Raw genomic sequence first — 23,935 nt, forward strand, 5'->3', positions numbered from 1 at the left:
TCCTCGGTGTCGCCAATTCCGGAGGTAGACGATGCGCCGCTTCCTCTCCTACGTCACTTTCGTCAGACTCATTGTCAGTTGCAGGTACAGATACACAGGCCTAGACCGCCCTCTTGCGGTTCTCAGCGTGAAAATAACGTGAAATTATATAATAATGTGTTAATAATTTCACATATAAATCGCTCCGGAATATAAATTGCACACCCGGTCAAACTATGAAAAACAACGGTGATTTATAGTCCGTAAAATACGGTATATCGATTTATAAGGTGCTGTGCGACTGTAGTCGTCTGGTTAAAAATGGGAAACATCACAGCGACTCACAATAGTTCACTCATTCCTGACATTTTCGACTTCTAGGCCTCTGCGCTTGGCCTTTCAGGGACTTGTTGAGATGTTTTTCTGTGGTTACACACACTGCATTTTTCTAATCTTTCCATCTTGAAATATATACTGTCATGGATAAGAAATTGAGCAGGAGAAGTCATCGGTGCCCACCACACAACACCTTTGTTGCATTAATGGTGCACATGTTGGGAGTGACTTCAAGGTTTTGCCTGTGAATAATTCAGATCTTACATACATGCAAGTGGGCTGGAAACATGGTTTAAAATAGTGTACTGTCACACATAATCTGTGTAAGAAAAAATGAACCTCTGCAACTCAGTATGTGGCCAACAGTACATTTCTGGGAATTATTTATTTTTCCAATAAACTTTGCCGAGTGTCCCATTCTGCATTTTCAAAATTAAATGAGACCACCATTCAGTAGGCCCCAGGCTGCAACACTGACTGTTTGTTAATGGAATCTGCATTTTGCATGAAGGAAATATTAATGAGTGAATAAGAATCAGTCGTATCTCTGGCTCTGGTGGAGCGAGCTAATGGACACTGTCCCGGAGACATAACAAGGTAACGGAGGTGTGAAAAGGTGGGGGATGTGTCTGGTGTAATTTATTGAGACGGTGTGGATGCAGACTCTTGAATAGAGGGTTACAATGCATGTAATGAAACGTGCTGCCTTAAAGCGTTCCATCGGTTTTGAGATGCATTTTTATGCCCGCTGCATTCTTTCCTTTGGACTACCTTGATTCTCACTCGTCTCTGACTGAATCATCATAGCTCTGAGTCATATTGATTTGAATGCATTTTTGATAGATGTGTGAAAAAGCTCATAATGTGATCTGAAATGTGTGTGTGATTTACCCACAGTGTTGTGTTGTCCTAATTAACACGACCAATTAAGCCACTGAATTGTGTCACTCTTCTTCTTCTTCATCTTGACGCCTCTATTGTTTCAAAACAATTGTCAGTTTGATGTCGGTAATAATTAAACTCATGTCGCTTTAAACAGAAACTGTCAAGGACAAAGAAAGCAGAGAAATGCTACATCCTGCTGTAGGTGGCAAATGAAACAATGGCTGCACATTCGAAAGGCAAAGAGGCTGTATTTTTGCTCTCACATGCTGGTGAATTTCCATAGCATGCAATGCAGAGAGCTATATTATGGGATAGATGGGCATCCGAGGTTTCCACATGTTCTGAACAGAGCATATATCAAATATTCATTTTAAAGCTTTCAACTTGAAGAAGTTGTCACAATGGACTTATGGATCCCTGTTGGGTTTGCACATCTTTGTCAGATGGAGGCAGCTTCTGTCTGAGGGACCTCTTTTCTGGATACATTGCTTTTCTCATGGTTTCTGACGTTAATGAAATAATTATTTTGAAGGTACCAGTAAACAATAAAAAATATGATCAGAAAAGGGCCGCGTTTAGAATATGGTCAGTGTGGATACACTCCTGACATTGTTAAAACGTGTTATGCACATTTTCATTTATATCTGTGAAATTGAACAATTAGTGAACTTTTATGTGGTTCCCTCTTTAAATGTAGGCATCGTGATGAGAGAAACATTCCCACGTTTGTCGTTTCACTTCCAGGGTGGGAGAGACTGCTTCAATTACATTTCTTTCTGCAGTATGACACAAAGAAGGAATCACTTTTGACTTGAAAATCAAAACAAAACAAGAGTACCACAGTAGCTAATTGTTCTGCAGGGTTTCCTTGCAGCTGTCTGGCATGAAGGGAGGCTTGCTTGTTATTCTTGCTTGGTGGCTGGCACCTTCCCAATGACACATTCAAAATGTAGAATCCCTAGCATCAAACTTTAATCATTTGGCAGAGCAGATATTTATACTTTCCTCACTTTTAGAGGACGTTCTTTGTTAGAATTTCACATTTTCATTCATTCATCTTCCATTCCACTTATCCTCACAAGGGTCGCGGGCGTGCTGGAGCCTATCCCAGCTATCTTCGGGCGAGAGGCGGGGTACACCCTGAACTGGTCGCCAGCCAATCGCAGGGCACATATAAACAAACAATCCATTCGCACTCACAGTCACACCTACGGTCAATTTAGAGTGTTCAATTTACCTACCTGCATGTTTTTGGGATGTGGGAGGAAACAGGAGTGCCCGGCGAAAACCCACGCAGGCACGGGGAGAACATGCAAACTCCACACAGGCGGGACCGGGATTTGAAACCCAGTCCTCAGAACTGCGAGGCAGATGTGCTAACCAGTCGGACACACATTTTTTTCTGAAAATATGAAGCGGTTCCCAATTTTATTGTCTTAATCTAACACCAAAGGCTATCCCTAAGGAAACAACAAATGCAAACAAAGGGACACGTAAAAAAATTCATTAATATTATAAAGCTGCCTTGCTTTTAAACCAGTATATACGCAGAGGCAGGGGACTGAGGTTGCATGCTGGAGTTGCTGTGCCTCCTTCGATTCGGTACACAACTTCTTGACTCTGCAGACAGCTGATGTTTAGCCGCACATACACCCCTCTATCCAGCCCACCTGGGACTCGTGACCAAACAGCTGCTCAAACTGCCAGTGTGCATGCTGAGTTTCACCGAGTGAGGACAGCAATGCAGCGGCAGCAAAGACTTCATCACTGAAATCCCCAGACACGTTTTTTTGAGACTCCAAAAGGATTGTTTAGCATTCAAAACGTTATTATGTGTGCTTAAATCACACACATTTTAATAAGATGTTCATCACCTTCAGATTTTCTATTCATTTTTACAAAGTAATGTGATGACCATTTTTTCAACGTGACCCAAATAGAGAAATTACAGTTTAAAAGAAAAAATGTTAACCACTCTCCTTAATTTAAGAGCACCCCGGGGAGTCTTTTATATGACATTTTGTTATAAGGGTCTTTGCAAAAATGCATGTTAACTGTGGCTACAAGACAGGTGCTCCTCTACCATCATTGCACAGACATTCCATTTGATCATCTGAGGTGGTTAACATTTTAGGTTCTTTCTTTAAAGTCTTTTCCAAAGAGACCAGTCCCTTTCCTCCGCCATCTGATCGAGGCTTTTCCTCAGAACAAGGTGTTTTCCAGCGAGTGCTGAATCCTCATCCATTATGGATGCTGCGTTTTAGAGGGAGGATCTGTGCAGATTGTATAAATATCTCCTTTTCGTTCCCAGCAGGATGTAAACTGTGTCAGTGTATAGGGCATCTTTATTATGCAATGTTGACGTAAAAGAAAGAGAAGTGATGCAGATGCGTGAATATAGAAAAGCTGTCTCAAATTCATGCAAATCTTTCAAAACCTTGTTAATAAGATGCTTCTACATGTGCTCAAAATTGGAGAAAACAAACATTTTGAAAAGGCATCATCACTGCACCTCCTTCCCTTTTGAAATTTGTGAAAAAGCTGTGACAGCTGCAGGTGCTTCTGATCTCGAAAGAATTTGTGGTCTATATGTTCTTGCAAGCTATGACACAGGAGGAGGATGTGTCTAGATTTGGTAGCAGCATGAATAAGAGCCTCACAGATACTGAACAGGCTGAGATGGTCAGAAGATCAAGAAAAAGAGGACTCAAGCACTCTCCTGCTGTGCACATATAAACCACTATATTGGTTTAGTACTGAGCAGGAAGTCTACACACACACTGATGATGCGAGGAGCGGAAGAGACCTTGTGAGAATAGCGGTGCAAAGAGCAGATGCACCATAATTTAAGGAATATTCTATTAATCTGTTTCACACATCTCTGATCTTGTTCAGTGTCACCGGGGACTAGGACATGATCATAGATCACTTAGGTCCGACTGATAACCAATGACAGAATTGCTCCATTCAATTTGTTTACATGACACCAGACAAAATCTAATTTATTGTTTAGTGTAATTTCCAAGATACATGAACTAAGTCTGACTGAAATCTTGTCAAATAGTCTTTCGCTTAGTCCGGCTGTCGAAATGAGAATTGTTGCAATGTCCACCCATCTATCCATCCATTTTCCGAACCCCTTATCCTCACAAGGGCCGCTGAAGTGCTGGAGCCTATCCCAGCTGACTCTGGGCGAGAGGCGGGGTACACCCTAAACTGGCCACCAGCCAATCACAGGGCAAATATTGACAAACAACCATTCACACTCACATTCACACCTACGGACAATTTGGAGTTTTCAATTAACCTATGCATGCAACCTATGCATTAACCCATGCCTGTTTTTGGGATGTGGGAGGATACCCGAGTACCCGGAGAAAACCCACGTAGGCACGGGGAGAAGATACAAACTCAACATAGGCGAGACCGGATTTGAACCCGGGTCCTCAGAACTGTGAGGCAGATGTGCTAACCAGCCGTGTAAACAAAAAAAATGAACTGGAATAAGTTGATTTAGACATGCTTCACAAGTTATCGCTTTGTATTTTGACCTAGGCCCAATCGGCCAGGAAAAGCATGTTGGATCCAGCATAAAGCAGTAAGTACCTCCATCCTTCAGAGAACGCATCAAAATAGATAGTGTCCAACTCATTTGTAATTGAAGTTATTAGGGATGTGGCGAACACGCAATTATTTGGACCCCAAAGCAACACAACAGAAGAAGCAGATTTACAGATTTTATTCAACAAAAGGAACACGCTAATGTGAAAAAGCGACTACTAACAGAAATTGACGTGACAGAAGATCAAAGTGAAAACAATCTAAGAAACAGGTACTACATAAGGACGGTGGATGGAAAGCCACAGGAGGAAAACAATAAAAGTAACTAGGAAAACAAACTCTAACCTATACAACAAGAACAGAAAGACAGTAGTACTTACTAGCAAACGACTGACGAACGTACAGTAGCTACTGGCAGGATGGAATACGAGTAGGAATGCACAAGAGAGTACCAAAACCGGCAAGGCAATGGCAATGGCAACGGCAAGTAATGTACAATTTCTCTGTGTTTCCTTCCTGTGTCTCCCATGCCTAAATGCACCGGTGTTGACGAATCACAGGCAGGTGCTTCGCGGGAGACTGCGCCCACCTACAAACACCAAGAAACTGCAACACAAAAGAAAATTGCACACAGGAAACAAGCAAACAAAAAAAGGATTTGACAGAAGTAAAGCGTCCCGCCCTGCGATTGACAGGTGATCAGTGGAGGAAGTTTCCTGTCTCTAAACGTAATTCAGCTTCCCTCTCACCTTGAAAATGATAAGGGGTATAGAAAATGAAAGACTGTATAAGGGTAGTGATCAAAACATGGACATGTTTTTGTGGACATATTTAGCAACGTAATAGGCAAACTAAAAATGTCCAATAGTAAGAAGGAGGCATGCAGTGGGTGAAATAAGTATTTAACACGTCACCATTTGTCTCACGAAGGTGCTATTGACCTGAAAATTTCACCAGATGTTGGGAAGAACACAAGTAATCCATACATGCAAAGAAAGTAGAACAAATAAGCTCAGCGATTAAGTTGTGTGTAAAGATGTGAAATGACACAGGGGAAAAGTATTGAACACATGAAGAAAGGGAGGTGCAATAAGGCATGGAAAGACAAGACAACACCTCAAATCTATCAATAATCAAACAGCAATCCAGCCCCTTGTCAGTGCAAATGAATATCAGCTGGTTCAGTGCTAATTGATGGCCTACAAAAAGGTCACATTGCCAAGGTGTGAGTCAAGACACATCTCAGGATGGGTAAGAGCAAAGAGCTGTCTCAAGACCATCGCAAAGTAATTGTTGCAAAACATAACGGTGGTTTTGGTTACAGGCGCATATCTAAGCTTCTGAGCATGCCAGTGAGCACGGTTGGGGGCATAGTACGTTAGTATTCAGTCAATTATGCCACCATAGATTTGCCTCGATCAGGGGACCTCGCAAGATTTGTGACAGAGGGGTGAGCGCAAATAATAATCAGAAGAGTTATCCAAGAGCCAAGGACCACCTGTGGCGAGCTTCAAAAAGACCTGGAATTAGCAGGTGCGTTTGTCACAAAGGCGGCACGGTGCACGACTGGTTAGCACATCTGCCTCACAGTTCTGAGGATCAGTGTTCAAATCCTGACCCTGCCTGTGTGGAGTTTGCATGTTCTCCCAGAACACCGGTGTCCTCCCACATCCCCAAAACATGTGTAGTAGGTTGTTTAAAGACTCTAAATTGCCGTTGGTGTGAATGTGAGTGTGAATGGTTGTTTGTTTCTCTGTGCCCTGCGATTGGCTGGCGACCAGTTCAGGGTGTACCCCACCTCTCGCCCGAAGATAGCTGGGATAGGCTCCAGCACGCCCGCAACCCTAGTGAGGATAAGCGGTATAGAAAATGGATGGATCGATGGATTGATGTTGTCACAAGGAAAACAGTGAGTAATGTACTCTGCCGCCATGGCCTGTATGTAAGACCCCATTGCTAAAAACAAAAAAACAAAAAACCCAGCATGTCAAAACTTGTTCAAAGTTTGCTGAACAATATTTGGACGAGCCGGTTAAAATACTGGGAGAATATTGTCTGGTCGGATGAGAGCAAAATTGAACTGTTTGAATGCCATAATACAACCACAGTGTGGAGGAGAAATCGCATTGCACATGACCCTGAAATCACCATACCAACAGTGAAGTTCGGAGGTGGGAACATGATGGTGTGGGGCTGCTTTTCAGCAAATGGTACTGCTAAACACATTATTCAAAGAAGGCTGAATGGGCAAATGTACCGAGACATTCTTGATAAAAATCTGCTGTCATTTACGAGGATGATGAAAATAAAACAAGGTTGGACATTTCACCAGGATAATGATCCAAAACATACTGCCAAGGAAACTGTCAATTGGTTTCAAAGAAGAAGAAAAAAGCTGCTAGAAATGGCCCAGGCAATCACCTGACTTGAATCCAATCAAAAATCTGTGGAAAGAACTGAAAATCAAGGTCCATAAAAGAAGCCCATGGAACCTTCAGTATTTGAAGACTGCAAAGCACTGGTACTAGACTGGCCTGCCTGCATTACAGACCAGTCTCCCATTAAAAATGTGTGGCGCATTATGAAGAAAAATCTGCTGTCATTTACGAGGATGATGAAAATGAAACATTGAAAATGTGTGCCGCATTATGAAGCGTAAAATACGACAACGTAGACCCCGGGCTGTTGAACAGCTGAAGCTGTACATCAAGCAAGAATGGGAAATAATTCCACCTACAAAGCTTCAACTATTAGTGTCCTCAGTTCCCAAATGTTGATTGAATGTTGTTAAAAGAAAAGGTGATGTAACACAGTGGTAAACATGACCCTGTCCCAGCTTGTTTGGAACGTGTTACAGCCATAAAATTCTAAGTTAATGATTATTTGCTAAAAACAGTAAAGTTTATCAGTTTGAACATTAAATATCTTGTCTTTGTAGTGTATTTAATTAAATATAGGTGGAACATGATTTGCAAATCATTGGATTCTGTTTTTATTTGTTTAACACAATGTTCCAACTTCACTAAATTGGGGTTGTACTTGCTTTGTATGTTGCTTTGGATTACTTGGGTTGTTCCCAACATCTGGTGAAAATGTTCATGTCAATAGCACCTTTGGAAGTGCATTTAATGAGAGCAATGGTGATGTGTTAAATACCTAGTTTGGCCAGTAATTAGATTCCCCGCCCATATACTTCATATATTGGGATAACTCATGGAATCGGAATAAATGTCCAAACTAAGCTTTTGCAATAGCTCAAATGAGTAAAGCTTTATATTGGTACATACAGGAAAAAATGCTGGCAGACAACAGTTCACACCAGTTTATCTCTGTGAAACTAATGTTCAATGTGGGAAGTCATAATAATTGGAGAGAACACACAAACGTCACACAGGCCCTATACAAGATTCTAACAGAGAACAATTTATCTGTGAGGATTGCTAACCACTGGTCCACTCTGCACATCATGGAACAACTTTTCTCCTATAATCTTGATTTAGTCAAATGTTTCTTAACCTGTTAGCGCATGTGCTACAGAGGATCCACGACAGCAGAGCAGACCATGGAAAATTCAGACCAAGCAGCAGCAAATCCGTTCTGCTAAAGGTCCAAAGAAATGATAGCGCTTAAGGAATGGCTGCCATACAAAACATTATCTCCTGGGCCGATCTCGAATTTTACGATGTCACACATATTGTAGATGTGAATTAAAAGATGAAGTACATGGCCTTGCTTTACCTGGCAGACAAGTACAGCTTGTTTGAAATGAGGAATATTTTCAGGTGGATTGCAAATGAAATATATGACCTTAACCCTGTCAACGGCTAATGCTACGAACCATTCCTTCATAAAAATTTTTTTTTCAATTTCCCTTTATCCATGGATGTTGCTAATACACTTTCCCTCTTACTCCACAGGCTCTTTCTGTGAAGTCCACTGGGCCCTCTTGTGAATTTCTACCCACCTGAAGGACAGAGAGAAAGCCAGAAGCTAAAGGGATTTCCCCACAAGCACAGAAGAAAGGCTAACATACTCCCTTTGTTTTTGTTCAAGCCGTCTAGAAAACTCTTTGCAGTTTCATTCTCAGCTCTTTCTGCACTATTGAGGTCTTGCACGTAGCAACCACATTCCACTGCAGGAACACTGAAAGAGCAAAGAAGAGAAGAGTAAGGCTCAACAAGAGTGACCTGGGAAAATTAGTGAAGTTGTGTCCTAGCTGGAAGTTGCGAGAAGAGATGCTTGAAGATGACTGTTGTCTGAAGAATATTGCGGCTGTCCTTTAAGATTTTAGTGTTTTTTTGTGAGCTTACCACTGTTTATAGTCAAAGGGCTACCGTTGGATGCAAATTTAGCCTTTCAAAATGAGCGTGCGAGGGGGCTTTGGCTGGTGCTGTTGGCTGGGTCTGGTTGCTTGTTGTTTCTTCATCTCCTGGGCAGCAAAACCCAGAATGCCTGGCCACACACACCTCAACTCAATACGCATTGATGGGGACATATCTCTGGGTGGGCTTTTCCCAGTGCATGCAAGAGGAAATGATGGCAAAGCCTGTGGTGAGCTAAAAAAGGAGAAGGGGATCCACAGGTTGGAGGCCATGTTGTTCGCTTTGGACCGCATCAATAATGACAATGACCTGCTGCCTAACATCACTTTGGGCGCTCGCATCCTGGACACCTGCTCCCGAGACACTCATGCTCTGGAGCAGTCGTTGACGTTTGTACAGGCGCTGATTGAGAAGGACTCAACTGATGTCAAGTGTCTCAGCGGAGGGCCGCCCATCATCACAAAGCCAGAGCGAGTGGTCGGTGTGATCGGCGCATCTGCTAGCTCTGTGTCAATCATGGTGGCCAACATACTCCGTCTCTTCAAGGTCAGTCATTTCCACAGTGCACATCACATCACCGCTTCTTCAATATTATCTTGCTCAGCGGTGTAAATCTCATTTATTTTAGACATTTTCTCACACTTGGAAGGCTATTGGTTGTGATTTAAAAAAGAACAAAAATGTAAACATGCATTCGCTATACTTCACATCTAATGAGGATTAATAAAAGAGCTCTCCCAAAAATTCAGCTTTTAAAAACATAATAAAGCTCAGATTTGATTTAGAGAGACAGATGGCCATTAGTTTAAAAAAAAATGTGTTCAATACTGTTGAGACCTTGATCCCCGGATTTCAAAGCTGTCACTATTCTTAGGCCTGCTGCATTACAAATCTTTTTTTCTGATCTAACCTGCAATCTGACCTGCCTTGGTGTGCCGAGAGAAAAATTAGCTTTGGCAAGAAAGGATACTTTTTGGGGGATCATTTAACAGGTGTGCTGATTGATCTCAGCATGTGTCGAAATGCATGACAACTGACAAGCATGTAATTTACCTCCTGCATTGAACATAGAAAATATGTGGATGAAAACAATCAATAATCGAAAAGGAATCTTTTTTTTTGACAATTTTACCTCTGCCAATGAGGTGGTCTTTTTGCTTACATGCTGTTCATAAAAAAATGTAAATGGATGGAAGTTATCTTTTATTTATTTATTTTTTTTATTTTTTTTAAAGAGAGCTGAGTCACTACTCGAGGCCTCAACATTAATGTTTTCACTCTACTCTGGTGGCTGGTGCAGTGTTTTTGTGTTTTGATGGATTTCATCAAAACAACTGATCATTACAAGAAAAAGAAAGTAAAGAGAAAAAAAACACCTTTCATGTGAACTACAACTTGCATTCCAAACTAAACTCTCTCAGGGGAATATATAAATTAATGTGTATCTGGAGATGTGGCTGTGTAGAGAAGGCAAATCCATTAAAACTCAAAATGTTAAATAGTAGTAAAAGTGTTGGCGTCATGGGGGTGCATGCGTGGCCCCACCCCCCTCAAATGACTTACTGTGCCCCCCCAAATGAGTTGTGCAGTTCCTTGCATTGTAGCCTTTTTATGCCAATCTTTATATATCATTTAATCAAAGTCTTAAGTAATCTATTTCAACCACTAACAATTAGGATAAAGATGACAGAGAATCATAACAAAATAATAATAATAAATCATTTAAAATAAAATGTAGGCACTGTAAGAAAAACAATGTTGATCATTTGCATATAGCCACATCACTTCCTGTCAAAGCACCGTATCACGCATGTGATCAATAGTAAGCTGACTGCTTTCAAACTTAGCCCAGCATTTGGCACCTCCACAGCAGTAGCCAATACAAGAATTCATTCTCCCCTTTGACAAACGTGTTTTCAGACCATAGGTGTACAATACTCCATAAAATAAAAGGCCATACCATATTGGTTCAACTGGCGTTTGAGGGACGTGACGTGACCCAAAAACGAGTGCAAGAAGAGTAGGACATCGCCAGTCCATCACATGTAGCAAAATACCAAGTTGCCTCTTCTAAAGCTAAGCCATGTGTTTAATTTACCCAATGCCTGCCATCAAATACATGTAATATAACGCTTAAAAATAACTCTGATTGCAATTATGTTTGCTTTCTTTCGATATAAGTAACAATAACAATAAGATTAGGGCTGCAGCTATCGAAAATTTTAGTATTCGCATATCCTACTAAAAAAGTTATCGATTAAACGAGTATTCGGATAAATTATATTTTTGCTTGGTTAAAGACCATTTATGACTGCACAAGACAAAACTAGCCATTTCACTTAAAATAAACAACCAATCATCTTTCTTTTTAAAATATTAATCTGTTTTATTTCTTAAATTCACATTGAGAAGCAATTTTCTTGTCCAGAAATATTTTCAGGGAGGCAAGAAATTGTTTTTAAAATTAGCATTTTTTCTTCTTACCGATCCTTGTAAGTATAAAAAACACATAAGGCATTAATTAAAAAAGGCATCAGGAGCCTGACTTCACTTGAGCAGCTAGCATTTTAGGATGTAACATAATAATACAGTAGTTCTGTGGCTGTGCGTTTATTACCTTAGACCAGACTAACTAAACTAAAATGAAGATGAAAATAAAGACACCTCGATAGGGAACACAAATATTACCTTAATTGTTTTTATAAACTTTGCCACTCGCAATCTTTTTTTTTTTTTTTTTTTCCACCTACAGTACTTTCCTCAAAATGTAGCCACTTGCTTACATGATGTAAGTACATTGGCCATAACACACAACTACAGCATGCACAACTATAAAGTGACCTAACGTATTCAGTGTGCTTGTTAAGCACTGTCAGATGTGCCTCAGCTCGACAATTAACTCTTTCCTGCTAGTAACAGGCAGCTACTGTTGATACCAGGAGTAATGTAATGCCCTCGGGAGTGGTCAGTGAGGAAGGGAGTCGCCAATGCACTTTCAGTAGCTTGTGTTTTTAGCATTAGCTACGGTAGCAGCCGCGGCAGCAATGAACGCTGTTCAGCCTTTTCAGTTTGAACCTGTGTGATCAAAGACATGAGAGAGAGAGGAATGGACCAGCAATGAAAATGGAGATGAGAATGAAGGTGACTGGCGTGACGTAAGCTCGAATTTGGTCATTTTTGGGTGGCGTATTGGCTGCTGCTTGACAAAGATGACTGAGAAAGAGAGCATGCTAGTATAAAGAGCTCCTTGCATTTTCACAGCTGACTGTGTTCACTGGAGTCGTCAGGTAAAATCAACACGTCCTCTGAGTTACAATCACTATCTCCATCAAAGACGATGTCACGTTTAACCAAGTAGTTGTGGTCCGTGATTGGCGAGTGTACGTCAATCAGCTTGCCATTCATTCATTGTACAGCTACATCACAAATTGGACATGCACAGCTCTGAGTGGATACTGTGATGAACACTGTACACTTTGTACTTTAACTTTTTCTGTTTTAACATTTATTAAAGCAGAAAAAGCTAAATTAATAGTGAAGGCAGATGAGGGTTTCTAAAGACAGGACTTGGGCGAGAATAAAAGCAAGAGTGTTAGTCTCGCTGACACCAGTCATTTGAACGTGCACTGGGTGCACAGGCTTTTTCATCCACAGGCACGTTATAGAGTTTGAATATAGTAAAGTATTGATGTAAAGTAATATCTGATGCTTTATATAGTGCAGTATTTATATGGCTTGAGTCGGCGTGGCGGCCCGATTCAAATTTTCAACATGAGGGAAATTTAGCTGCAAGCTATCGCCAGGTGTGCGGCAGTATTTTTTCTTGGCAGAATACAACTGTGCAATAAAAGTTAAAACATTTAACGAATATAAGAGTGGGCAGCAATGTACGACGGCAACCACTATACGTCATCAATCCCAGAAGGCTTTGCGCATGCAAAAACAATTTTTATAACTTAAAAGAATAATTTATATGTATCTCAAAAATGGAGGTCAGTGGTAATATTTTAAGTATTCGTCATTGCAATCAAGTTTTCCTGTAATGTGTGTGTGTGTGTGTGTGTGTGTGCGCGTTTTGAGCGTTAAAATGTGGTTGTCACGTGCGTGGTTAAGGCGAGGGCGAGTAACGCAAGGCAAGAACATGGTGGACCCAATTGCAGGGAAGCAGGGAGGCAAGGCAGGAGTGCGGGAGTCTCAAAATAATATTTAATCTTCAAAAAGGGAAAACTAAACAAAGTCCCACAACAGATACCAATCAAATCAAAGTAACAAAGAAACACTCGAATATCTAAAACTGGAAACAAACTATGACCTGTGAGTAAGACGTGGAATAGAAAGGGAGAATGACACCTGACAATAACATACCACAATGATAAAGACAACTGACGACTATGACATGGCAGAGACATGTGACAACGACAATGAACCGACAAGAACTGAAAGAAACCAGGGAACTAAATACAAACAGATAGACGAGACAACGAGGAACACCTGGACAAGACATGAGTGGCTGGAGAGAGCTGATTGGTTGACACAAAGCAGACGAGAACAGGTGGACACAACAACTTAATGAGCACACAACAAACATGGAACACAGGAAAACATGGAACAAAACTAAACACAACCCAAACCAAAACACAGACCATGACAGTACCCCCCCTCTAAAGGAACGGATCCCAGACGTTCCCCAAACAACAACCAAAAAGTCACCAACCCAGGGTGGGCGGAAGGGGGCCTGGAGGAGGGTACAGAGTCCACCCCTCAGGTCAGTCTGGTGGCCATCCAGGCCACCCAGGGTGAGGTGCTTGGCTGAGCGGTTCAGGAGGTCGTCCAGGACGCCAAGCACCAGGGTCTTTACAGGGCCATTCAGGTGGACGGCCACGGTGCCGAAGCCAATGGTAATGCAGGGGCCAGGCAATAGGGTTGGGTGGCGGCCGCTGGACGAATGCCGCCAGAGCGAGGACGGGTGACGGCCGCTGGGCGAGCGCCGCCGGAGCGAGGACGGGTGGCGGCCGCTGGACGAGAGCCGCCGGAGCGAGGACGGGTGGCGGCCGCTGGACGAGCGCCGCCGGAGCGAGGACGGGTGGCGGCCGCTGGACGAGCGCCGCCGGAGCGAGAACGGGTGGCGGCCGCTGGACGAGCGCCGCCGGAGCGAGGACGGGTGGCGGCCGCTGGACGAGCGCCGCCGGAGCGAGGACGGGTGGCGGCCGCTGGACGAGCGCCGCCGGAGCGGGGTCGGGTGGCGGCCGCTGGACGAGCGCCGCCGTAGCGGGGTCGGGTGGCGGCCGCTGGACGAGCGCCGCCGGAGCGGGGTCGGGTGGCGGGCGCTGGACGAGAGCCGCCGGAGCGAGGACGGGTGGCGGCCGCTGGACGAGCGCCGCCGGAGCGAGGACGGGTGGCGGCCGCTGGACGAGCGCCGCCGGAGCGAGGACGGGTGGCGGCCGCTGGACGAGCGCCGCCGGAGCGAGGACGGGTGGCGGCCGCTGGACGAGCGCCGCCGGAGCGAGGACGGGTGGCGGCCGCTGGACGAGCGCCGCCGGAGCGAGGACGGGTGGCGGCCGCTGGACGAGCGCCGCCGGAGCGAGGACGGGTGGCGGCCGCTGGACGAGCGCCGCCGTAGCGGGGTCGGGTGGCGGCCGCTGGACGAGCGCCGCCGTAGCGGGGTCGGGTGGCGGCCGCTGGACGAGCGCCGCCGTAGCGGGGTCGGGTGGCGGCCGCTGGACGAGCGCCGCCGGAGCGGGGTCGGGTGGCGGCCGCTGGACGAGAGCCGCCGGAGCGGGGTCGGGTGGCGGCCGCTGGACGAGAGCCGCCGGAGCGGGGTCGGGTGGCGGCCGCTGGACGAGAGCCGCCGGAGCGGGGTCGGGTGGCGGCCGCTGGACGAGAGCCGCCGGAGCGGGGTCGGGTGGCGGCCGCTGGACGAGAGCCGCCGGAGCGGGGTCGGGTGGCGGCCGCTGGACGAGAGCCGCCGGAGCGGGGTCGGGTGGCGGCCGCTGGACGAGCGCCGCCGGAGCGGGGACGGGTGGCGGCCACTGGACGAGCGCCGCCGGAGCGGGGACGGGTGGCGGCCGCTGGACGAGCGCCGCCGGAGCAAGGACGGGTGGCGGCCGCTGGACGAGCGCCGCCGGAGCGGGAACCTGGCGCAGCTGCCGAGGAGCAGGAGCGGGAGCCTGCCGCAGCTGCCGAGGAGCAGGAACGGGAGCCTGCCGCAGCTGCCGAGGAGCAGGAACGGGAGCCTGCCGCAGCTGGCGAGGAGCAGGAACGGGAGCCTGCCGCAGCTGCCGAGGAGCAGGAACGGGAGCCTGCCGCAGCTGCCGAGGAGCAGGAACGGGAGCCTGCCGCAGCTGCCGAGGAGCAGGAACGGGAGCCTGCCGCAGCTGCCGAGGAGCAGGAACGGGGCCTGCAGTCGCTTCCTCAGCCTGCCGCCATTGAGGTTTGGGAGTAGAGGGTACGGGAGTGGAAGAGTGCACAAGGTCTCGGGAAGGTGAACTAGGAAAAATGGCTGGTACAGAACATGGTGGCTTGGGGGCAGGTTTGACTGGACGTGACTTAAGTGGAGCCGTGGAACAACGTGTGGGAACAGGTGAAAAATTAAGTGACTTGTGAACAGGGAAAAAACGAGGGGGCAAAATTTGACCTTTACTTGGGCGCTTCCGTTGGCCACCACGCGGCGGTCCCGGGTAGATGGCCAAACGGGTGCCCAAGAAAAGGTCCGAGGGAAAGGTTTTGGACTCACTGGGGTTGGAAATGGGGAGACGTGACAAAAACTGACGAGGACGGGATAAACTAGGGAAGGAACCAGAAAAATCTAAGTCTGTGTCAGAGTCAGAATCAGACAGAAGGTTAACTAAATCGGGGCCATCTTCACAATCAGAAAAATCAGAATCTAAAGAAACATGTGGATGTAAAATAGTAGGGCATGGTGAATAACTAGGACAAGTGGGGGGACCCGATGAAAAGGACAGAAAAGACTGAACGATTGGGCTTACTGGAGGAGGGTAGGTATGGATGGCAGGCTGAGGACGGTGGGAGGCAGTTTGGTGGTGTCCAGGGTGACGCCATCTTCTTCCCGCTGGGTCCTGTTCTGGTCGGTTCATTCTGTCACGTGCGTGGTTAAGGCGAGGGCGAGTAACGCAAGGCAAGAACATGGTGGACCCAATTGCAGGGAAGCAGGGAGGCAAGGGAGGAGTGCGGGAGTCTCAAAATAATATTTAATCTTCAAAAAGGGAAAACTAAACAAAGTCCCACAACAGATACCAATCAAATCAAAGTAACAAAGAAACACTCGAATATCTAAAACTGGAAACAAACTATGACCTGTGAGTAAGACGTGGAATAGAAAGGGAGAATGACACCTGACAATAACATACCACAATGATAAAGACAACTGACGACTATGACATGGCAGAGACATGTGACAACGACAATGAACCGACAAGAACTGAAAGAAACCAGGGAACTAAATACAAACAGATAGACGAGACAACGAGGAACACCTGGACAAGACATGAGTGGCTGGAGAGAGCTGATTGGTTGACACAAAGCAGACGAGAACAGGTGGACACAACAACTTAATGAGCACACAACAAACATGGAACACAGGAAAACATGGAACAAAACTAAACACAACCCAAACCAAAACACAGACCATGACAGTGGTCCCCTGCCCCGACCGAATGCCCATCCATCGGATGCGCTGTGGTGCCGGCAATGAGTAGTCAGTACACAGCGCTCATCATTTAAAGCAGGGGTGTCCAAACCCGGTGCAAAGAGGGCCAGATTTGGTCAGATGAAAATGTTTGGGGGCCGACCATTAGGCCTGACATTCCTCGAATCATTACTATTGTAAATTAACATGTAAATATGTAACTATATCACTTTGCTGTCTGCAGCTAGGTCGATATTGCAAATGAGAATCTGTTTTCAATTGCATTACCAGGATAGTTAAAGGTTAAAATAATAATAAATTAAATACAAATGAACCAGTTTATAAAAGTTGAAACATGTATTTATTGATTTTGTATTAACAAATCACATCCCAGTGCATTTTGACAAAGAATAGTACAGTGACTATACTATAGTAAAATGAGATGACAAAAATTTGACAAAACTGTCGTTTGATCATCACAAAAAATCAATTCACCGAGACTCGTAGCTCTCCTTTATAGAATTTTCATTTGACTCACGGGCTCTTGTGAAAAAGCGCTGCTGTGCTATCAAAACCGCTTCCAGTGGCTTCAGTTTTTCAGCGCGTTTGTTCGCCGTTAACTTGTCGTAGTTAGCATGTTTCGTCTGGTAATACATCTTAATAAATTCTTTGAAAACAGCCACAGTCTCTTGGCAAATTAGGCAGACACAGTTGTTTCGTATGTCAGTGAAAAAATCCACTTGTCCTGGACACGGCGGCCCTCGTCAACTTTCCTCTTTTTAGTTTCAGTTGCCATTTTAGAAATGGGCTAAAAACATACCACAGGGGTAAAAGTTCACACAGGGGTCACACGACGAGAGTGCGGCCACAGGTCTACTGCCACCCTCTGCTGAAATATAAAACGGCTTTTTTTTTTGTATGTGTGTATTGTTTACTGTGGTAAACTGCGCTGGCGGGCCACATATTGATTTTATGACATGATTCGTCGGGCCGTAGGAAATTTGGACACGGGCCGGACTTTGGGCATGCCCGATTTAAAGTGACTCTGAATAAACCCAAATGAAGTTAATCTGTTCTGGTAGCATTTTCCTCAAATTTCCACAGAGAGCTTCCAAAGCACCTTATTAATAAATAATCAGTCAGGAAGGGTACAAATTGGAGAAAATGTGGCACCACAGTGGCATTGCTGAAACCCACCAAAATCGAGTCAAAGAACACAAGAAAACTTGAAATGCTTTGGGGCAATTGTACGTTTCAATTTTGGCAGACAACCTTCAGTCTTTCACCAACCCAAAGCATACTGTACTTTCAAATAAAAAGAATTGATTCCCCTGAAGATGATTAATTTTGGAATGGCCCAGCCAAGTCCCATGCTGATAGACCGATAGAGTGCAGTAATAAAATCAAAAAGTGCTTCAACAAGGTATTAGTTTAAGGGCATGCATATTAATGCAATAATGTTTTTCTTCTCCCATGAACAATTCCAATTTGTTTTCCCATTTTATTGTCCACATTATCGATAATAAAGGTGCTCTTGTACTCATTTTTTAATCATAAAAACCTGACATTTTAAGAGTGGCGTTATTCGCTCTGGATGTCTTAAAACAGGACCAACTTTATTCCGTTCACCTTTACATTCAAGACAAGGGTCATAACAGAGGGCTTATAACACCTCTGATGCAACTGTTCCAACAAGGATTGATTTAATCCTGTCAGAAAGACCCACAGTGGCCCAGGCTACTACGGCTTGTTCATTTTCAGGGTAGTGATACGGTTTCACAACCTTACCGTAACTGGCAAGCATTCTAGGAAGGAGTGTTGCTGCGTGTTCCAATTGCGATGCCCACAGTGGGAACAAACTAGCTTGACTTTTATCTTTTTAAAAGGTCACTGAGCCGCACTGTGCACATCACAGAGTGTTCTTTGGAACAATGGATTTGATAAGAGAAGATGCCAAACCGTGCACTATAGAGTTCAGGGAATTATCCACATATCCAACAACAGACCAATGCAAGTAGGCCTCATACATGTGGAGACGTGTGCAGTTGACAACAGCTCACAAGATGGCAGCTGAATACCAGACAGCTTACACATGCAAATTAGACTAATGAACTAGCGAATAGCAACAGAAGAAGCAAGGATTTGAACCCCGGTTCCCAGAATTGTGAGGCGGATGTGCTAACCAGTCGTCCACTGTGCCGGCAGGTTAAGTCTCATTAAAAAAAATTGATTAGCAGAGTTTAAAAGTCGGCAAGACCCGACAGGAACCACTCTGCTGCAATTACATGGAAGCTTTTGCGCCCACCAAAACGATATTGACTAATAAGTACACTTAAGGTTGTGCTCTCACATGGCATGGCTCCCGCTCTTTTCTCTATCATTACAGTCACATAAAACCATAATTAGGACTCCTCTGAGTGGCGAGGAGGTCTCACTGCTCCCCACTTCCCTCTAATGATTTGAAAAGTAAGACTGCATCTTCCAGCATGTTCTACGTGCTGAGCAGTCAGCTTGAAGCGATACGATATTTATTATTGCTGTCTGATCCTACGTTATGACCATATAGAGTTTGACTTCTTATGTGATGATCCCTATTCTCCGTTATGTTCTGTCAATAACAACAGTTTGCTGAACCAAGTTTATCTGATCCACTTCAAATCCCACAGCTAAATTTAGCTACTGGTTTTTGAATTATGCATAGTATGACTTCAATGCTTGCATAGATTGCTGCAACACTGCTTTCATGTTTTAAAACACAAGGAACATGATTGCATCTTTAATCCCAATCTATGTGGACTACATTTGCTGCTCTTGAAGACAGGAGCACTACAAAACTAATGTGACATACACGGTTGTTAACGGACAGCTACAATATCATAGAATCGTGCGTCCATACCGTATATTTGTTAGCTAGTGTTCGTTGTTTGTTTGAACTGCTTCATCATGTTTCTATGTGCACACATAAAGAGCATAAATATGAAGGCAATCAAACTTAATGTTTCCATCCATCCATTATCTACACCGCTCATCCTCACTTGGGTCGCAGGTATGCCGGAGCCTATCCCAGCTAACTGCGGGCAGGAGGCGGGGTACACCCTGAACTGGTCGCCAGCCAATCGCAGGGCACATACAAACAAACAACCATTTGCACTCACATTCACACCTACAGGCAATTTAGAGTCTCCAATGCACGCATGTTTTTGGGATGTGGGAGGAAACCGGAGTGCCCGGAGAAAACCCATTTAAGCACGGGGAGAACATGCAAACTCCACACAGGCGGGGCCGGCGATTGAACCCCGGTCCTCAGAACTGTGAGGGTGACCCTCTAACCAGTCAACCACCGTGCCGCCTACCATAACAGGGTTAGGGTAGGCGGCACGGTGCAAGCATTCGCACTCACATTCATACCTGCAGACAATTTAGGGTCTTCAATTAACCTACCGTAATGTTTTTGGGATGTGGGAGGAAACCGGAGTTCCCGGAGAAAACCGCCCCAGGCACGGGGAGAACATGCAAACTCCACCCAGGCGGGGCCGGGATTTGAACCCCGGTCCTCAGAACTGTGAGACAGATGTGCTAACCCGTTTGTCCACCGTGCCGCTACTTAATGTTTCAACCAACTTAATTTGTGCAGTCCTTGTTTAGTTGGTTTCCATATTCATGAGGGAATAATTTATTTGTCCAGTGTAATTCGCTTCATGTTTTCAGCCCCTAAACTGTTGGCTTTTTCTTTATCTTCCCGGCGGTCTCTGAGTGGCTGACGGCAAAGTGTTAGCTCAGCACTCTCGAGTTAGCGGGAGCCTGGTAGTGTGTTATGAATATTTTACTATACTGTTATGTAATTGATGCTGAGGGATTGAGGTTGAAAGCTCCTTCTTTGAACCCCTAAATCCTGCTCTGATTGCACCAGTTTGACCATTCACGCACTACATCGTTAGTGGTTGGTGACGTACGATTGCAATTACAGCCAGCACATGTTATCTCTAAAAAGAGTATCACCAGAGGTGGGTAGTAACGAGCTACTGCTGTACTCTGTTACTTTTACTTAAGTAACTCTTTGGATACACTGTATTTGTCAGAGTGTTTTTAATCCAACATAATTTTTACTTTCACTTGAGGATTTTTGTTAAGAAGAAACACTACCTTTACTGTTAGATTAAGCTACATTCCGCTCGCTACTTTTATTTATATCTATCTATTATTGTTTGCGTGAACTATTTGTTCATGTTTGCCCGAGAGACTCCTGCCTCGGACGCTGTCACGTGACTGCTCCACCAATCCAACGTAACCACAAGCAATGTTTGACTCCATTTCACTTAACAAATGGAGCCAGTCAGTCACATGACCAACCTTACCAAGTCCACATGCCCCTACATAGTAGCAAAGTTTCAAAGTGACTCATTAATGTGAAGAAAAAAATGGCATAAACAACAGCGTGTAACTTGAAGTAAGAGTCACAACATCCCTGGCCTCATATCTAATCTATGGTTACATTATGCAAACACACTACGAAAAATAACAGTAATGCCATGTGCGGAGTTGCCCTGTTGCTTTTTTTCTGTGTAATTGCTGCCTGGTGAGGCTATTGTCCTGTTATACAAGTGTAAACAAAGACAATTAATTTAAGACTATTTCTTGTGGCTGAATTTGCCTAAATTGGTTATTTTTTAAAAATATTTTATTTAAGATTGTTTTAGTTGAAGTGATAGTGTTGGGCATTTTCTGAAGTTGCACATTCCTTTTTCATAATTTCGACTATTTGACATTCATGCGCTGATTAAAAAAAAAAACAATAAATCACAAGTTACTCACCAGTTTGTCACTACTTTAGTAGGTTTTTTTTTCACTGAGTACTTTCACTTACTCAAGTAATTATGTATTTAGAGGACTACTTTTTACTCAACATTATTCTCAAATAACAGTACTCTTATTTTAGTACAATATTTAGCTTCTCCACTCGTTTCGGTGTATTACTGACATGGCATGAGGCATATGGAATCAGCAGTCAGAAAACAAGGCAGGGTTTCAGGTGCTGAAGTTGACTTGCTGAGACAAAGAGAAAGGGGGAGGGGTGGAGGTTGGGAGGCGTGTGCAGCTTCCACCCAGAAGCTTTTTAAATAATGTACAAGCAGGCACAGTCAGTGTGGACAAGGCTTTTCTGTGTGTAGACTTGCCACTGCAGAGACATGCGAGAGGAAGGTGGATAGATTGTCTCAGCACATAGAAATGGGGTTAACTTTCCTGTTGTGCTGTCTGCGAAGTTCCGTCTGGCTCTCTCATCCCTCATTACAGATAGAGGCAGAGGGCATAAGGCACTCCCACCCCACACAACACAACTTCATCTCTCCATTTCACTGTGTTGAGACCAGGCTCTTATTGGATTACCCTGTCAGCCGACACTAAAAGCTTTAGAGAGGCTCAAAAATGTGCATACACCTGCTCTAAATGCACCCAATCAATTTATCGGACCCTAAAGGCCAAATATTATCTTCATTATGTTGCTGCATTTCTAGTTTGTCAATCTCTGAGAAAAGTTGTGTATTTTTATTTTCTTAATCTTTCATAATGAAACTATTACTTTGTGCTCGTAATTACTTGAAACAGAGCCATGTTTCTGGGACCAGGAACGTTTACAGTTTATACTCGTGTGTCATTAGCAATAATGTGTGATCTGTGAAATGCAAATAAAGTAATTTAACTTTAAAGTGTTTAAAATGACCACTTTTTTAAGTCTTTATTTTAGATTTTAAAATAATGTGCCTTTTTACATACTCTACGCATTTTATCAGTGATAGACTTAAAGTGTTGGTTTTAATGATGGTATGATTTCAACCTCCTTTTTAAATCTAAATGTTTTTAAATGCCTTGACTTTTATGTCAGTAGGCATAAGGATAGCAGAAAATTGGAGTGTTAGTTCAGTCTTCTTAGTTCTTTTTAGCACCCATGCTGTGTATTATATTTGGCAACTTTGCAATGTACAGTCTGGACAAGGGATTTGTTTCAAAGTTCAATCCAGAAGAAAGAGCTATTTCATGCAAACATGCGTTAACACAGCACAATCCTTAAAACTCTCAAACCATGGGCAATAAATCTCATAAACGCTGAAGTAACTTTGTCCAGCAACCAGCAATAACTCGGACGCATAGGAAATAAGCAAGCTACAAGGAAATGGTCTCATTATTTTTCAGACCAGTGGGCTATGCCCTTCAACTTGACTTTTACAGCTAAGCACACCAAATCCATAAACCTGCAAAGCATCTCTCTGGTTGTACAGGAGCCACTTTTAGGTGAGGATTACATCAGATCCAATTCATTATTCCTGGCGGCCAAGAACGCACAGCTCTTTCCCAGGCAAAGCTTTCTAAGAATCATACCTTTTTATTCTTGCTCCAGTTCATACATTTGCACTTAAGTTTGGAAATCCCTCTGCAAGCAATTGGTGCCATGGCTGGTAATCAGCAAGCACATCTCCTCGCTCCTCTGCCACGTTCTCTTGCTTCATTTGTAAAGTCGCATACAAATGAATTTGTGATTTTTAATTAGTGTGCATTGGGAGGTCTACTGAGGAAATGTTGGCTGGAGGGAAAATAACTTTATTATTATTTTTTTTAAATGTATGATTTCAGTCTGCAGAGTATTGCTGTGAAAATCATAAAGCTAAGAGCCACAATAGGGGTGGGGTGGGGGGGGGGGGGGCACAACATAAGATTTTAGTTTACCGCATTGGTTGCCGTCTCACCCACATGTGACTCTTCACTCTTTAAAAGTTTCAAAGAACAAAAAACAATTTCTGGTGAGCAAAATCTAGCAAACAGAGGCAACGCCATCACATCCTTGAAAAGAGCGTGGGATTAAAGGCTCGGGGAGCTATCTAACCTGCCAGATCTCAGCATCAGCCCACCATCCATCATCCTGCTGCCATGCCAGGCTGCGGTGTCTCAGATTTGTTTGACTTTAACAAAACTTGGAAAGAAATCAGAAAGCCTTCAGTAATTCAAACACATTCAATTAAGAGTGATCAGTACTTCCATGACAGCTGCTATATTGATTTTGTGAAGGCAATTCTAATTGTATTAATTTCATACTAGAGCTGTCTAAGTGACAATATCAACTGATCAAAGATGAGTACAAAATATCTTTAAAAAATCTTTATCTTGGTAAATGAATAATTTTAGCTCAGTAGTTTTGGCTCACTGTCAAACTTTA

The 23,935-nt window shown here is 44.0% G+C and overlaps 1 protein-coding gene across 1 annotated transcript in view; it reads left to right on the forward strand.

Annotated features, from left to right (window-relative positions):
• Positions 1–23,935, forward strand: part of LOC133409706 (metabotropic glutamate receptor 4-like) — a 212,663-nt gene that overhangs the window by 56,053 nt on the left and 132,675 nt on the right. Inside the window, exon 2 of the mRNA XM_061690102.1 lies at positions 8,679–9,629. Coding sequence (XP_061546086.1) covers positions 9,123–9,629 — 507 coding nt within the window. The 5' untranslated portion in view covers positions 8,679–9,122. The remainder of the gene's footprint in view (positions 1–8,678; positions 9,630–23,935) is intronic.

This window comes from Phycodurus eques, chromosome 1 (genome assembly GCF_024500275.1).
Source record: "Phycodurus eques isolate BA_2022a chromosome 1, UOR_Pequ_1.1, whole genome shotgun sequence".
Taxonomy (NCBI): domain Eukaryota; kingdom Metazoa; phylum Chordata; class Actinopteri; order Syngnathiformes; family Syngnathidae; genus Phycodurus; species Phycodurus eques.